The sequence below is a fragment of the Ambystoma mexicanum genome, chromosome 1q, assembly GCF_040938575.1.
Source record: "Ambystoma mexicanum isolate Mex_15411 chromosome 1q, UKY_AmexF1_1, whole genome shotgun sequence".
Taxonomy (NCBI): domain Eukaryota; kingdom Metazoa; phylum Chordata; class Amphibia; order Caudata; family Ambystomatidae; genus Ambystoma; species Ambystoma mexicanum.
Genome location: NC_090922.1, coordinates 512,565,899 through 512,583,845, shown reverse-complemented (window position 1 = coordinate 512,583,845; position 17,947 = coordinate 512,565,899). Strand labels below are relative to the sequence as shown.

Here is a 17,947-nt window from a genome sequence, read left to right as displayed (position 1 = left end):
CCTCGAAATTGTGCGGCGTTGTGTGCCTATGGTCAGCAGCGCTTGAAGGACTGGGATGGTGGGGGGCTGCTCTGGTATCGAGGCCCATTTGTTTGCTAATGTTTTGGTTAGTCGTGTGAAATGTAAAAACTGTCCCCATGGCATCTAGAACTTTGCGCCCATTCCTCAAAGGGTATTAAGGTTCCCCCCTCAACCAGATCCCTCATCGTGTGTAAGCCTACTCACGTGCATCTATCCGTTCCCATGTCCATAAGAATTCTCGCTGTCCTGCAGTCCGCACTTAGGGGCATCTCCGGACAATACTCCTCCCCTATCTTCAACCTACTGCATGTCCACTTCCACATGTTTTGGACCACCCTTGTGATGCTTATCGGGGACCCCTCCTTAATACCCCAAAGGAACTCTGTGCCAGCATAATGCTTTGGGGGCTTACCTACTAGTGGCCTATCCGCTTCCTCATCTCCTGCGTCTTGTAGCTGAGAAGCCCAATAATACAGTTCAAAGTCTGGGAGAGTGAGTCTGCCCTCCTCATGTCTCCTCTTCAGCATTGCGAGTGGCACTCCCGCTGCCCTCCTGCCCATAAAAGTTCCAACAAATAGACGTTCAATGTCCTGAAAAAGGGGGCCCTGATCAGATATGGGATGTTAGCAAATAAATATAGAAATCTGGATAAGATAACCATTTTACAGATCGCTATCGTCCCCATAAGGGAAAGGGGGAACCTCTTCCAAAACTGTATCCTATCCCTCAGGTTTGAGCGAGACCTGCCTACATTCTGTTGAAACGTGTCCGCCACATCATGATGCAAATGGATCCCTAGGTATCGGAAGGAGTCTGTTTCCCACTGTATGCCTATATCAGGAAAGTCCCTGCTCTGCCTCCCCTTGAGTGCTTGCAATGGGAATGCCACTGACTTCCCTGTGTTGACGCGATAACCTGATTGTGCGCCTATATGGGCGATCATAGCTTCCTACCTCAAAATCTAAAAAGAAAGAAGTAGAATTACAGTAATAAAGGACCTGAATGGTAATAGAAAATGTGTAGATAAAGAGATTATTAATGTATTCAGTAAATTCTATCATCAATTATATTCCTCTGACTCTACACCCAATAATTCAAACATTGCTGCCTTCCTACAAAATATTACACGTTCAAGTTATCCGACTATTGATGTTGACTCAATTCATCCATAATGCAAAATTAAATTATTAAGGCTATACATGGGCCTAAAAAAGGCAAGGCGCCGGGACCCGATGGATTTTCCACTGACTTCTATGCCCATTTTAAATCATTACTTACCCCTAAACTATATGAACTTTATTCTCACTTTATCTCAAACTCAAAATCTGAAGGTACCTTTGCTGAAGCTATACTTCTGGCATTCCCTAAACCTAATAAAGATCCTGAACTACCACAGAGCTATATACCAATTTCTCTAATCAATACAGATTGCAAAGTTTTCACCACAATCTTAGCAAATAGACGTCTCCCTTTTTTGCCTGAATTAATTAAACAAGACCAGGTTGGGAAGGCTCTCGGCATCCAGTATCAGAATTATTTTGGATGCTTTGAATGTCACAGCCCTCTCAAGTGATCCCTATGCAGCTGTCGCCTTTGATGCTAAAAAAGCGTTTGATAGAGTTGAATGGGATTACTTGGTTGATGCGTTGCGATGGCAATGTCTTCATGAAACTTTCATATCTATGATTAGAGTTCTTTATTCTAACACCAAAACCACTATATTTATGAATGGTCAGGTGTCACCCTTTTCCCCTCTAAGTAGAGGTACACGACAAGGGTGCCCTCTTTCTCCTCTGTTATTTATTTTAGCCCTTGAAACATTTTTAGAAACTATTAGATTACATCCTCGTATCCAGGGAATAACCTTTGGTGATGTGCATGTTAAATTAGTAGTTTATGCTGATGATATTCATCCATTCCTTAAGAATCCTGAAAAAAGTTTAGATAATATGCTTGATACTGTTTCATGTTTTTCATTAGCTTCAGGATATAAATTAAACCTGGACAAATCGGAAATTCTTCCTTTGAATATTCATTGTACTAAACATCTGGTCCAACCCTATGGCATGAGGAGGTGTCCTAAGAAAATTAAATATCTAGGCCTGCCAATGTTTTCTTCAGCCAAAGATATAATTAAAGAAAACACTAATATTGTTTTAACCAAAATGAAGTCTTATAGATTCCTGATCCCCGCTATATATAGCCTGATGGGGTCACCTCCAATCGATTAAAATGATGATTTACCCTATTATTTTGGACATTTTATTTATGCTTCCAGTACCGATTCCCAGTACATTTTTGAAAGATATTGATTCATGTCTCGCCAAATTTTTGTGGGACAGGAAAAAACATAGGATCTCCCTTAATAGACTAAAAAGGAAAGTCATCTGTGGGGGTGTGGGATTCCCTGACTTTATTAAATATCATTCTGCCTTTATACTTAAGCAAGCACAGTGCTGGTTTTGTCAAGTTGAACACTTTTTCACCCCTGCATGGGTTAGTGTGGAAAGTATTATGGTTTGCCCCTTTTCTCTAACTGATGTATTCAATGTACTAATGTTCAGTTTACAGCTAAACAGATAATAATGTATTTAATCTCTACACGCCCCTCTTAATTTATATCACATTTCATTTGGTTTAATGATCTTATTCGGATTAATGGTAGAGTCTTTTTTTGGAAAAGTTGGATACTATAAGGAATTAAATATGTACATCAACTTAAACCCCTCTAAGTTTATATCACATTACATTTGGTTTAATGATATTATTCAGATTAATGGTAGAGTCTTTTTTTTGGAAAAGTTGGATACTATAAGGAATTAAATATGTACAATTACTTTTTAGTCAAGGTATACTGCTAACTTTCAATGAATTCAGGGCGAAATATGCCGTCTTTTTATCATCAATACTCTCTACTAAATGATGCTATTATAGACAATTTGCAGCTTCTGATGGAATCCTCTGTGCAAACTAGTGTTGTTAGACAAAATCATATGTACAATCGCCAGTTTTCAGCTTCCCTTTTCTATAAAGAGATTAGTAATGATTTGGTTGAGAATACCCAATGGAAATCACAGCAAGAATGGCAACCAGATTGTTCAGCTACTTTAGAAGATAATGGTTGCCCATCTTTTTGGAAAAAAACTCAACCATAACTGTTTCGGCTAATCTAACCCAAACACTTTTCTTTTTATCGTCATAACATTTTTATCACCCCTGCTATGCTTTTTAGGTGTAAGATATCTTTAGATAACAAAAAACATTGTTAAAGGGACATTATGGTTAAGTTGCACTACTAAAAAACCTGTGAAATTCAATGGAAAACGTTGCTACAGGGACGTTATGGTGACAGGTAAAACCTAAAAACCGCAGAAATTTGCAAGTTATGGTACGCTACACAACCATAACTCACGCTACCACTGTGCACTGCAAGGACTAATACCCATGATATTAAAGATGACATCACAAATGTGAAATGTCGCTGCCACATCGGTAGCTTCATACTGCAAAGAACAAGTTACTCTCTTACCTGGTAACGTTCTTTCGATGGGATGGTCCGACGACGTATTCCATATCTTTGACAGTAATCACCTCAGCTGTGATGCTTCGGAAAATTTTCAGTGTCTGCGTCCTACGTCGATGACGTCGATGCGCCGTCCCCGAGGACCTCCTCCGACGGCCGACATCACCCAATGTGATAAGTAGGACGCACGACGCCCGTAGGCTCAGTTGTAGTTTTTTCCCCCAGAACGTGTGACACCAGTCTTCTGCCAGTCAGACACACAAGACATTGCGGAAACGTAAGCTGCAATCGCTTAAGAAATTCTGAAACGGGGAAGGTAGTTAGGGAGCGATATGGAGTACGTCGTCGGACCATCCCATCGAAAGAACGATACCAGGTAAGAGAGTAACTTGTTCTTCGAGGGGATTGGGTCCTCCGACGTATTCCATATCTTTGACAGACTTCCAAAGCAGTACCAAAGCAAGGAGGTGGGAAAAGAATTTAGAACACAAATTTAGCATGCCCAATCAAATTGCGGAATAAAGGACTGCCTTGCCAAAAGCCAGATCCTGTCCTCAGATGGAATTGAGGGAGTAGTGACGTACAAAAGTATGTACAGAAGCCCAGGTGGCTGCATCACAGATGTTACGAATAGGAACACCCCTCTGTAGGGCAGTAGATGCAGCCATACCCCTGGTAGAATGGGCCCGCAAGCCAGCCGGTGGGTCCTTACCCGCCAAGCGGTAACACTCAGAGATAGCCAAAATAATCCAACGAGACAAAGTCTGTTTCGTCACAGCTTGACCCAAACACTTTCCATCGTAAGCAATGAAGAGTTGATCCGGGACATGCGTGAAATATAAAAGCTCAACGCTCTCCTAGGATCAAGCCTATGGAGCCTCTCCTCTTCCTTACCAGGATGCGGAGGAGGATAGAATGCCGCCGGAAGAACAACCTTCTGGCCCAAATGAAATTCCGAAACCACCTTCGGAAGAAAGGAAGGACGAACTCGAAGGACAACCCTGTCCTTATGAAACACAGTGAAGGGTGGCTTAACTGAAAGTGTCTGTAACTCACTCACTCTGCGACACAGTTTTAAGAGTTAACAGTCTCAAACGGCAAGTATGCAAAGGCTGAAACGGAGCACCCAAAAGAAACTTAAGAACAAGGTTCAAATCCCAACCGGGCACCAGAAAAGGTGACAGAGGGAACACATTAGTGAGCCCTTTCAAAAACTGAGAAATTAAAGGAATCTTAAAATTGGAACATTCTTCAGACGAGCGCTTAAATATGGACAGCGCTGCCAGGTAACCTTTAATGGTACCCACTTGCAAGCCCCTGTGGGCCAAAGAAAGCAAAAAAGACAGAACCATGGGAATGTCACATTCAAAAGGATCCACATTCTTAACTCTGCACCAGTCGCAGAATTTACGCCAACGGCAACGGTACAGAGACTTTGTTGCCGGCTGTCTGGCTGAGAGCAACACCTCCAACACGTCTTCAGGGAGGTCCCAATCCTTGTACCTCAACCTTTCAGAAGCCAAGCATGAAGGTTGAGGGATCTGACCTCTGGATGGAGAACCTGACCCTCCTCCCGTGAGAGCAGATCGTCTCGGTAGGGAAGACGACGTGGAGGGCAGATGGGCAAGTCGAGAAGGTCCGGGTACCATGTCCTCCGGGCCCACGCCGGAGCAATGAGGCTCATCCGGGAACCGAAACCTCCATAACCTCTGCAGTACTTGCGGGATGACAGGGACTGGAGGAAACGCGTACAGCAGTGGGAATGACCACTCCACCACGAACGCGTCTCCTAAGGCTCCTTTTGGAGGAAATTCCTGCGACCAGAACCTTTCGCACTTCCGGTTGACACTGGAGGCGAAGAGATCCACTTGAGGGGTCCCCCAAAGGGCGAAGATCTCCAGGAAAATCTCCTGAGCCAGCTCCCACTCGTAAGAGATCGTGCTCTGCCTGCTCAGAGCGTCCGCCGTCTCATTGTCGTCTCCGGCCAGATGAACAGCCGAGATCGAAACTTCCTGCTGGATGGCCCAGAACTCGAGCTGTCAGGATCAGGACACTCTTTACTCGCACAGTCGGCAGAAAAGCCTTCAGGGCTAGCCTGACGGCCCTCAGCTCCAACAGATTCATATGGAGTCTGGACTCCGACGGAGACCAACGACCGCTGACTGTCAACTCGTTGGCATGAGCTCTGCATCCCGTGAGGGATGCGTCCGTCACGATCGTCACCTCCGGCCAGGGAAGCCAAAACAGAGCCCCCTTCATCAGATTGCCTTCGACGGCCCACCACAGAAGGTCCTGGCGACCGAGGGCGGCACCTGAACAGGGTCCGACATCCTGCCGGAAAATTGCGACCACTGCATCTTGAGTGCCCACTGCAAAGATCTCATCCACAGACGAGCCTCTGGCACCAGAAGAATGCAGGATGCCATGAGGCCTTGCAACCTCAAGAACTCGAACGCCGGGAGCGTCTGGGCAAGTTGAAACTTGTGCACCATCTGCTGAATGTGAAGAGCCCTCACCTGGGGAGGAAAACACAGCCCCAGGGATGTGTCGAGCACTGCTCCGATGTACTGCAGCTGCTGTGTTGGCGTCAAATGGGACTTCTGTCAATTGAGGGAGAAGCCCAGCTTGTGAAGGGAGTGGCAGGTGACGGACAGATGATCCAGGACTTGCTCGGGAGAGCTCCCCCTGATCAACCAATCGTCCAGCTACGGGTAGACGTGAATCCCCCTTTCCTGAGATGCGCTGCTACCACCACCATGAGCTTGGTGAAAACCCTTGGGGCGGAGGTCAATCCGAACGGCGGGACCCGAAACTGAAAGTGCGAGTCGCCAACCGCGAACCTCAGGTACTTCTTGTGCTTGGGATGGATTGGCACATGTAAGTAAGCGTCCTTAAGGTCGAGAGACACCAACCAGTCCTGAAGTTGAAGGGCCTGGAGGACTTGCGAGAGAGTAACCATCTTGAACTTGTCCTTCCGAAGGAGTTTGTTCAAACCACGCAAGTCCATGATGGGTCTCAATCCCCTGTCTTTCTTTGAAATCAAAAAATAAGGGGAATACCATCCCTTGTCCCTCTCCGCTACAGGCACCAGTTCTATGGCGCCTTTCTCCAGCAGGGCTTGAATTTCCTGCGCAAGGAGTGGATCCAGACTCTTCAAAGAGAAGTTCCCAGGCGGATTGTCGTGAGGCCTCTGCCGAAAAGGAAGACAGTAGCCGTGGGTTATGATCTCCAGAACCCACACATCTGAAGTAATGGTGCGAGTCCGTTACCGACATTTTGGACCCACAGTCCCCGCATTTTTTGAAGCCCGGACGCGGGGTTGAAGACGAGGTAGACATCGTCATGAACAGGCTTTTTCACAAAACCAAACAGGCTCAAAGAACCGAGAAGACTACAACAGAAACTTCAAAGAGTCGAGGCGTACCGAGATTCACGAAGCGAACACGTTTGCGGAAAAAAAGGAACTGAGGCTACAGGCATCGTGCGTCCTACTTATCACATCGGGTGACGTCGGCCATCGGAGGAGGTCCTCGGGGACGGCGCATCGACGTCATCGACGTAGGACGCAGACGCTGAAAATTTTCCAAAGCAGCACAGCTGTGGTGATTACTGCCAAAGATATGGAATACGTCGGAGGACCCAATCCCCTCGAAAGAAAGTTATTCAAGAGATCGAAAAGAAACACATTAACTTCATCGCAAACGGCACTGAAACTCGTGTAACATGCTGTGCAATGTTCCCCGCACAATGAACAACAATAATGTCGTCATGATTGCGTATCACACGCACAAACCAAAATCAGGCACTTCATTGTACCTACTCCATAGCACTACACATGTACATCATAGATTGGTAAATGAGTAGCCAGTGCACAGTGGTTTCCATTCACTTTCACTGAATGTATGTCGGCATACCCTAAAATCTGCACGCTGTGCCTCGTAAAACAGACACCCATAACAGCACCCTCTGCATTTCTGTGAACAAACACACAGTGTAGCTCCATCGGTCCGTACACACCACACCCACAAACTTCATTGCCCAATCCCGCAGCCTCTACAGGCCCATTTCTATGGGCGTCATCTGCAAAAGGGGCCTATGTACCACGTGCCACCCTGTTACTATCGCAATATTTGCTGACTTTTCGTGCTACACATGCGCGAGAGTGGGGGAATAACTTTGTACCACGCCGTTGGATGTGGTGGCTCTTAAAAGAACCTTTGTTTTTAAAAAGAACATTTTGAAGGTGCTTCCTTAGAAACACTGTCTTTGCAGTTTTCATATGTGAATGTGTGTTTTTAACTGCAGCTCACATTCTTACAGTAGGGTCTTTAGTGCAGTCTGCAGATTGTGCACAAACATTTCATTGCCACTGGCCAACAAAGACATGCCATTTCGCTTGAAAAGCTGTATGTATCAGGAACCAATGTTCCCATTCTCACAGGAGAACATCCTAGCAGCACTCAAGAAGTCACACATGCTTCCGTTGATGAGACCCCTTCCGACCTCTGGCTGGCGACAGGAAGCATGGGAATAAAAAAAGCCTCCAAAATGCACGATCACAACATGTACAGTTGCTGAAGAGGCCACACATCAACATTCTAGAAGCAATCCGCCCAAACAGCACGATTCCATACCACTCCACAAAACGTCTACTCCTAAATTGCTACACAAATCTTCTTAAAGGGCATACACGCACAGATCTTCCACAAAGTAATCACCCACAACGATAACTGTGTGCCTTGCCATGTTTGCCAGCCGCAGTACACAAAGTTCTGGAAAAGTGAATGCCTCCCTTTCCTGTGACACACCCAGAGCACCTGATTGGCCAAAGGCCATAGTCCCATTTACATTGGAGCAGCAAAATGTGGCACATGCTTTTCCCCAATCACCGCGAGGGAGGCGCCCCGGTGAAGCAGGAGGTCTCCTTCTCCCTATTGGTGCTGTTTTCTGTAACGTACACCCTGACCACCTCATTAGAAAAAGTGCATAGTCACATTTCTATTGGCCAGCATGCTCAGAAACGCAGAATGTGGCATGTGCCTTTCTGCAAGTACTGTCAGGGCCATGCCCCAGTAAAGCCAGAGGACTTATTTTTCCTATTGGCTCGTTTTGCTCTGACGCACACCCTGAGCAGCAGATGATAGGGCAATCACTAAAGCCCCATTTCCAGAGGCCAGCATGGTGAGGAGCGTCGAATGTGGCACCTGCGGGTCCCTAAGTACGTTGAGGGCCAGTCCCCAGTGCAGCAGGAGTCTCTCTTCCTATGGCTGCCCATCCGAAACAAGTCATTGGACATTCCCCACAGTTCCATTTTCGTGGGCACCACCCGCAAAATCCCTGCATCTGACTTTCGCTCTGCGTGCGGCCGTGGGTGAATAACTTGCAACCAGGGCAGGGGGGAGTTCGTAGTAAGGGGCGACCCTTAAAAGAGTGTGTTTTTTTTGTGTACATCCTTCTAAAAAACCACCTTTTTTGTCTGTTTTCTGTAGCTTTTGTGTTTTCTTCTACGCACACTAGTTCAGTAAACTCTTCACCGCGTCCTGCAGACGAGCAAACAAAACTGCTTTGCCAATGGATGTCACCAAAATGCCATTTTCTTGGAAACACTCCACATGTACACAAGTAATAAGGTCATTGTTGCAGAAGAACATTCCAGGAGTGGACAAAAAAGTGTACATGTGTCTGTTGATGAGGCACCGTCCTTCGTCTGGCTCGGAACAACATCCATGAGCAGTAGGTCACACTCTTCGCGGTATTGTAGATGACAGAAGCAACTGGGCAGTGGGAAAAGTGTCCTCACGACACCCAGGTCGGTCTACAGGACAAATGTAAGCAAGGCAAGTAACCCATATGCATGCCTCCTTAATAAATTACGAAAACATCTACTTCTGGAAACGTGGAGCGGTCTTTGCAAAGTGCGTGCATATCGACGAAATGGCACTCATGCACAGCGTCCTACAATGCATCCACTCCTTCCAAAGCAAAATTGCAGTCAAAGTTTCTTTGCAGAGCACAGCTGTGCCACATCTATTATAAATGGAGCACCTTTAGGCAACACAATACGTTTTGCCATGTCAGCCACCCTCAGTACGCAGAGTATAATGTGCAACCGTTTCACCTCCCCTTCCTGTTAACCACACCCGCACAACAGTGCCATGGCAATTGGGCAAGGTGGTGTAAAGGGCAGATTTTGCCACATGTGCCTCCCACAGCAGGGCGTGGGCCTCACCCCTGTAAAACTGGAACAGTCTTTCTTCCCTTTGCACTATCTTCTCTGCAGCTGTACTTCATTACGTTACGGGTAAATAGGCACACACGCATCCACCAATCGCATTAAAGCTGCCATCATCCAACACTGTCACTGCTGTGCAACACTTGAAATGTATCGTTACACATTCACAGTACAAATGTTGTGCCATTCTAAAGCACGTCCACTACAAAGTATGTACGATTTCTCCATCCTCATACATCCACATAGCCACCCAGGATGTGGCACATGCCATCCTGAAAGTACCGCGTAATCCACTACCTTTTCGTTATAGTGAAGGTGGGGGGCAGGGGGTGTTGTGGGTGGTAAACATCATGAAAGTAGACAGAGGAGTCAGTCTTCCAGCGTATATGTATAAAACTTTATTTATTATGAATTTTTTTTACGTGCATGCAAGCAAATTTAGTTTGCATTTTCTCTTTGTATGCATTTCTTTTTGCCTTTCCTCACATTTTTACAGCATTCTGGTCAAAGCTTCTTGCACAGTGTGAAATAAAACAGCATTGCCAATGGTGCTCAAATAAATGCCATTTCTACGGAACCACTGCATATTTTGCGACGTCATGATCACATAGTGGGTGGAGAACATGCCAGCGGTCTGCATGAACCGAAGCATAAATCTGTTTATAACACACCTTCCGACCGCTGGCTGGGGACAAATTACACTGTCATGGACCCACACTGTTCTTGGTGTTATGCATGAGAAAACCACCTTGGCAGTTGGGATAATATGCATCACTGTGGTCAGCAACCTCATCAGTAGACAGATTAATCGTCCACATGACGTATAACCCAAATGTGCACTTCCATAGTGCACCACGACACAGTCCACGTTGATGACGAACGAGACATATCTGCAAAGGCGAACCATCGCGCCGAAAGTGCAGTCACCCTGACAGGCCCACAAAGCGTCCACTCCTTCCAACCCGAAATTACCAGCAACGCCTCTTTGAATGCAACAACTGTGCAGATGGCACACAAACATATCACCGACGATAAGCACTGTGCATCTCTCCATCTCGACTACCCTCACGACACAGTATTGTGATGAAATGGTAACACTGCTTCCTATGTACCATGCCCTAAAATCCTAATTGTCCATTTCCCACAATTCCATTTCCACCCTGCTCATAATGGGAGAATGTGCACATGTGCTTTCCCATAGACAGTGACGGCCACGGGCCAATAAAGCTGTGACAATACTTCTTCCCTTTGCACGGTCACCTCTAGCAGCACTCCCTGAAATTGGGTGCTGGCACATTTGAAAGCATGCATGTACCTATCGCATACAAAGTGCATTGCACATTGTCATTTCTATACGCCACTCCTTTTCTACCCTTAAACACTCTCAGTACACGTTCCGTTTGTTTGCAAAGCCCCTCCACCAGACATTTCTGCTAAAGAAGGCACTATTGTAGCATCCACACACATCCTAACACGCCCCAGCACACCCTTAGGTATACACACAACATTGCAACCCTTTCCACACCCACCACAACACTACGCATCCACGTAAGCGACCATGTGGGCACCTACCATTGTACACAAACGGTACATATGTAGCGCCAGTTCTACCCATCTCCCCCAAACCATAAAACACCCATTCAGGAAAACGTGTCACACTTAGCAGAAGGCACAAACATGGCGCAGCCTGCACTTCCCCTACGCACTACCATTCACACGCCTATGCACACCAACCTATGCACACCACCTTCACAACATTGGGCCTACTTTAATAAATGTGCCCACAGCACAGTAACCAACCACATATAAGCTGCCCTTCGACCATACCCACTTCCATACATTACGTACGCACTGCACCCTGTGGCCACACTACAGAACTTCTCAATGCACCATCTCCTGCTGCACACCAAATACTGTGGCATGTTCCAACTATCACTGGGAGCCAATACAGGCATGCATGCTAAGGTTCCTGGCTGCCTCCAGGTACAAATACGTACAGTAAAGGAGCGAAACAAAACCGCATTCACAAACCTACTTCCAACCAGTGGCCACACTGTTAGGGCCAGAGACCATTGCCATGCACACAAGGCAGTAGGGCCTTTCGAGGCACAACACAACATAGTACACCGACTGCTAATGTCCTCATATTATCTCCAAGGCACTCCCCATCCCCTATACACTCTGCCTATAGTGACCAACATATCATACTTCCCTGTGCACCTAACCACCAATCCAGTGTATGTCAATAGCTGCGGGAATGGTGCATATCTCAACAGTGTGCCGGCAAACAATCCTTCTTTTTCCCTGTGTTGTTATGCACTCCCTTGCAGCAATGGTGTAAGCAAACTCACCCGCCTACCTAATCGCTAGGTTGCTCTCCCATACGTTCAGCCCTTACATTAAATGATAGTCGCCTCCACAACTACCCACCAACTAACTATGTGTGAGTACCTCCAAACAAATTCCTTCCATCTGCTAATTTCAATCAGCCCTCCCTAAACGAAGGCTACGGCCAAGCCCTAGCCTCTTGGGTACATAGGCGGAGGCCTAAGGCCTCCGCCCATTGACCCAATTGCCTAGTCCTACTACACACCCACTGGAAGGCAATAGAGGCATGCAAGCTAACATTTCCAACGGTGCTTGGCCGCCTACACGTATGTATACGTACAGTAAAGGAGCAAACCAAAACAGCATTCACACACCTACTTCCAACCAGTGGCCACACTGTTACGGCCAGAGGCCATTGCCATGCACACAAGGCAGTAGGGCCTTTGGAGGCACAACACAACATAGTACACCGACTGGTAATATCCTCATATTATCTCCAAGGCACTCCCCATCCCCTATACAGTCTGCCTACAGTGACCAACATATCATACTTCCCTGTGCACCTAACCACCAATCCAGCATATGACATTAACTGCGGGATTGGTGCATATCTCGACAGTGTGCTGCCAAACAATCCTTCTTTTTGTCCGTGTTGTTATGCACTCCCTTGCAGCAATGATGTAAGCAAACTCACCCGTCTACCTAATCGCTAAGTGCCTCTCCCAAACGTTCAGCCCTTACATCAGGGGGTGTTGTACCCAAGCCGTACACGCTTTCTACATGGCATGGCCATGCAGTGAAAAGCCTACGCCTTACCCAGACCCACAGCAAGCCAAGTAAAAGAAGCAGGTTAATATTTCCTCACAAACCCGCCACAAGAAAACAACTCAAACGCACGCCCTGAACATAACCACCGCAGCCGTAGCCTACAACACAAAACATTGGCAATATGTTTGTTTCCCCCTCTTTCACCCAGCCAATCATGCAAAGCAGTCTTTTCAACGCCTTCGATGCACCACCATCCTCCGATACACCATGGGGGCGTCTCCCAAAAACTTTGACACACAGCACGCTTCCCTCCAGCCAACTTACGTCCGCGACCCAATCACACATCGGTCAGCGGAGCGAACTGGGAAATGGGTCCGCAGAGCAGATCCAGATATCACTAATTTTTTGGGACGTACATTTCAGTGTTTTTCAAAAAAATCACTGGTCCGATTTCCACCCAACACACAAAAGCACGCTTTCTGTGTCAAGCCCTCGCTCCTAGCACACATTTGGTTAAAATCCGTCCAGCCGTTCAACCTGTATAACTGTATTCAGTCTATTGAAAAAAAAAAAAAACTGGGACCACCCTATAATCCTCCCCCCACACGAAACCTCGCCCAACCTGGAAACAATTCAGAGCCGCCCATATACTTTTTTTTGCAAAGTTTGGTGATGATTCCTCTAGGGGGGTCGAAGTTATAAGCTGCCGCAAAAGTGTTCGTCCTATGAGTTTAGCAATTTAACCATAACTCCAATCCCGCTCCCGCGGGCCGTGTAATAACACATGGTGGAATTGTCATGATGGTGAAGGATTATTCAAACATGTTTTTGGAATGTAAATATATATATAATATATGTCCAGATTATCACAACTAATTGGAAGAAATGTGTCCTGATTAATCACAAAATATGGTGGAACTCCATACGTAACATACATAGATTGGTGGGTTGTATTGCTTCAACCCTGATACTGTATCAGAAGTATGACTTGAAATGGAGAATCTTTTTTGATTTCCGTACCTCAGTTGAATATTCTATTTAAAATATCATTATTTTCGTTTAATGATTGCCCTTATTCTGTCATTTCCCTTTTCCCTTTTTCCCTTATCTCCCCACTTTCTCACTGTATGTTTCCCCTCCCCATTATTTTGAAAGATTTTCTCTTTCTAACTCATACATAGTCTTTCTCCAATGTGTCAAGTTTTGTGTAACATTTGAATTTCCATAAGATTGCCCATTATACAACATGTTCCACCTTGTTATATCTTTTCTATACTATGTTGTACACGCATTGTTGTACGCCTTCAATAAAATATGTTAACAATTAAAAAGAGGAGGGCGTCATCCACATACAGCGAGATGACATGAGTTTGGTTGTCCACCATTATTCCAGCATCTCGGAAGTGATCTCTAAAGATGTTCGCCAATGGTTTTAATGCTAGTGCGAATAGGAGTGGGGACAGAGGACAGCCCTGCCACATGCCTCTGCCCAACTGCCACCTTGGGGAGACCTCCCTTCCCATTCGTACCCTCGCAAAGGGCTCTTCGTACATTAGGCAAATCCATTTCCTCATGTTCGGACCTAAGGAGACAACTGCTAGTTCCTCCTCCGCATCCTCCACCCGTTCTATGATGTCTTGGAGGATCAGCAAATTCATTGTCATATTCCTGCCTTCCACGAAACTGCATTGGTCCAGATGTAGCAGATCCAGATGTAGCAGACTCAGAACAAGATTTGCTAGTCTATTTGGTAGAACCTTGCCCAGGATTTTCACGTCCACATTTAACAGGGATATGGGGCGGTAAGACTTTCATAAATGTGACCCGCCCTTCGTGTGGGTCTTTTCCGGGTTTCAGCAGCACCACTATCATCTCCTCTCTCATGGATTCTGGCAGTATTCCTTTCTGAAAGGATGCGTCATAGAGGAATTTCAGTTTGGAAGCCAACAGGTCAATATATGAGGAGTAAAATTCTGTAGGGAGACCGTCCTCCCGCCCCGGGGATTTCCCTTTTCCCAAAGAGGAGATTAACGCTCTTATTTCCTGCTCCGTTACTGGACCTTCCATTTCCTCTGCTGCTGCAGTTGGCAGTTTTGGCAGACCCGCCTGCGCCAATATATCCGTTATGTCTTCTATATCTGATGAGCCCTTGCTAGTGTATAGCACTTTATAATAATCATGGAAGGGCCTGTTGATCCCCCCGACCCCTGGGTCGTGATCACCTCCCCTCAGTCTGTGACCACTTGGGTGATGATCTCCTGCGGCTACTCCTTTCTGAGGAGCCAGGCCAGTAATCGGCCTTCCTTGTCTCCCTCCCCTTGGGTTTTTTCTAAGTGTATTGGGTTTAATCATGCTTCCTCAGTCGCTCCTGAGCTTGAGCCCTGACTAACTGTTCCCGTAATAACTCTGCCCCACAGGCAACTCCTTCAACTAGTTCCCTTTCTAATTTCTTTATGCAGCCTTCTGAATTCTGCAAGCGAGTTTGTAGCTCAGACCGTATACCACAAGAAGTAGAAAATGTCCCTAATCGTGACTTTGAATGCATCCCATACTATCCTGTGGTGTGGTGGTGGACTTGAAGAACTGCACCATGCCCATGTGCCATGAAGATAACCCCAGGGTACTGCATTTGTGCAGTAAAAGGAAACAAAACCTGGGCTGATGAAAAACTTCTGCACACTTGCATGCGCAAATGCAGTGATGCCTCATGCCTGAAGAAAGATGAAAAGGCAAAAACACGAGTGTATTGGTGGTTTACAGCCCTTGTTTAAGCACATTTGAAGGGGGAAAATCATGTCTGCAAAGGCAAACCACTCTAGTCATGACTGTAAAGGGAAAACCAAATTGCCTAGAACCTGTAAATGAAAAATCTATGCTAATCCATTGTGTGAAGAGAACCCCAACGGCCAAAGATCATGCAAGCGGAAACTCCACTCAAGCCAAGTGAAAGGGCATCTAGTGCTTAGCCACATCCGCGTAAATAAACCCCTTACCAAGTAATTATCTGTTAGAAAGTTTTCTTGGACCTAGTCTCTACAGGGAAGACTAGTTCTACCAAAGTCTATAAGGGAATCCCAGTCATAGGTTATGCTACACAAGAAAGCAGATCCATCTAGCATTCCATGAAGGGTGATGTCCCCATTGCAGTATATGGGTAAACAAAACTGGCACCACTCCCGAACACCAAAGGGGAGAATAAGGTGTTGGACAATACTATTGTAAAGGTTGGTGCCTGTGAACAGGTTAATGAGCCCTTTAGAGGTCTGTTTTGCCCATGGTGTCTCTCTTCCCATCATCTGCTTCTCTTTTGACCTTGCTTAGTTTTCACCTCTTTCAATTTTTTTGCAGGCTGAGGAGGAACTCAGGGGTTTCTTAAAGAAACAGGAGACAATAACCTCTGCAATACTGCAAACAGACCAGACCCTAACAGCGGGCGAGAAGGATATTGAAGGTGAGATATCATTTAGGTGGGCAAACGTGCATGTACAGCACCACGACAAAGCATGTAACCCTGCTGTCTGCACAAGCCCTTTGTGTATCTTCTCTGCTTGTTACAAACCTTAACACATTTTCTGAATGATGTAGGCCCTCAGCTGACTTGCTGTGCCCATCTCCACTTAAAGAGCCAGCTCTTCATTGTGTTGAGTACACACTTGCATCAGTTCTAAACTCAAAAAGGACCCGGGGATTGATTTTAACAAGAGGACAGGACTATGCCCCTTCAACAACAAACAATTTACCAAAGAAAGTCCTGTATCCTCTTTTACTACAACCTGAAAGGTCAAAGTCCTCTTGTATGAGGACCAACCCTATCGTAAAGGGAAAGTCAGCGCTGCGTACCCAATTTGACCCCACTACAGTTCCTTACATTTTAATATTTCTTTTATAAATCAAGAGTCAGTTTTATAAATATAAACTCTCTAAAAGTTTTATTTGATAGAAATCAATGATTCACACTTTATTACACAAAATTCATACACTCGAAAATACTCTACAACACATATATGAAAAAGAGGGTGAAACCAACAATTACGCCAAGAAAATACTCCAAAAATAAACTAAGTAACACCACTACAGACTTTACAAACAAATGCTCATCAGTTACAAATAAGAACACTCCAAAGAAATACCTAAACAATGACTAAAAAAGTTAATAAAAAAGTGAATAAAAAAATTACACATTTATTTTATACTAGCACTGGGTCTTAATCTGAGAGTACCGGTGTCTAGTTACACGCCGTATTTAATCAAAGTCAAAATACATCATCGGCATGTATGACACTAGCTATCAGTATCTGAATACATCTGTCATGGTTAATATAACAGTGAAAACATTCCCAACATGTTTCATTTCCAATTTTGTATCACAAAATGATTAAGGGAAATTCTTCAGGGGAAACAAGTTAATTACAATGTGTCATAACATGGGCTTGGTAATCGTCCGTCTTCGAATGGGTACGCACTTCTGACTGCTCCTCAGGAGGGTAAACTGCCTAATCAGACAACAGCCTAAGGAGATAGCACAACACTTAGTATAGATTGGATCACATTATCTTAAATCATGCAACTTCTCTGCCACAATGAATTAATAATTCTGGCAAGGCTTACTGCATTACTATGAGTATATCTAGTCTAATGTGAAGAGTGGAATTCCTTGTAATTAGGAACCGGATCTAAAGAGATGTAAAGAGACAGTATCCAATTAGTACACAGTTGTTTGGTCTTCCGAAGAAAACTGAACCAACAGGATTCTGACCTTAACTACCTAAGGTCTAGATGTTAAATTCACTTTAAAAACAACAACCTATTATTTTTTATTAAAAAAAGGAACCATTCGAAAGACTATGTTAACCATGATTAGTCGCCAAACTGCATTCCACCATGAACGAAACGCCACGTAGGTTACCGTGTGTCTTGTGACCTCACACTTCACCTGATTGCCACGATTTTTCTATCGAAAACATATAAAAAAAAACACTCAACTGTCCTCTTTCAATCTCAGGTTACATGATGTTATTTGTAACCAAAAACCTGTCGACATTATGCTCATCAAATGCACTAACTCAGAAACAATA

General features: G+C 45.3%; 2 protein-coding genes across 4 annotated transcripts in view; one reads left to right on the top strand and one right to left on the bottom strand.

Moving 5' to 3' along the window:
- Positions 1 to 17,947, bottom strand: part of LOC138530274 (uncharacterized) — a 391,407-nt gene that overhangs the window by 22,964 nt on the left and 350,496 nt on the right. The window lies entirely within an intron of this gene.
- Positions 1 to 17,947, top strand: part of LOC138530222 (guanylate-binding protein 1-like) — an 865,941-nt gene that overhangs the window by 794,431 nt on the left and 53,563 nt on the right. For all 3 annotated transcript variants that reach the window (XM_069640892.1, XM_069640890.1, XM_069640891.1), the window contains exon 9: positions 16,221 to 16,323. In XM_069640892.1, coding sequence (XP_069496993.1) covers positions 16,221 to 16,323 — 103 coding nt within the window. The remainder of the gene's footprint in view (positions 1 to 16,220; positions 16,324 to 17,947) is intronic.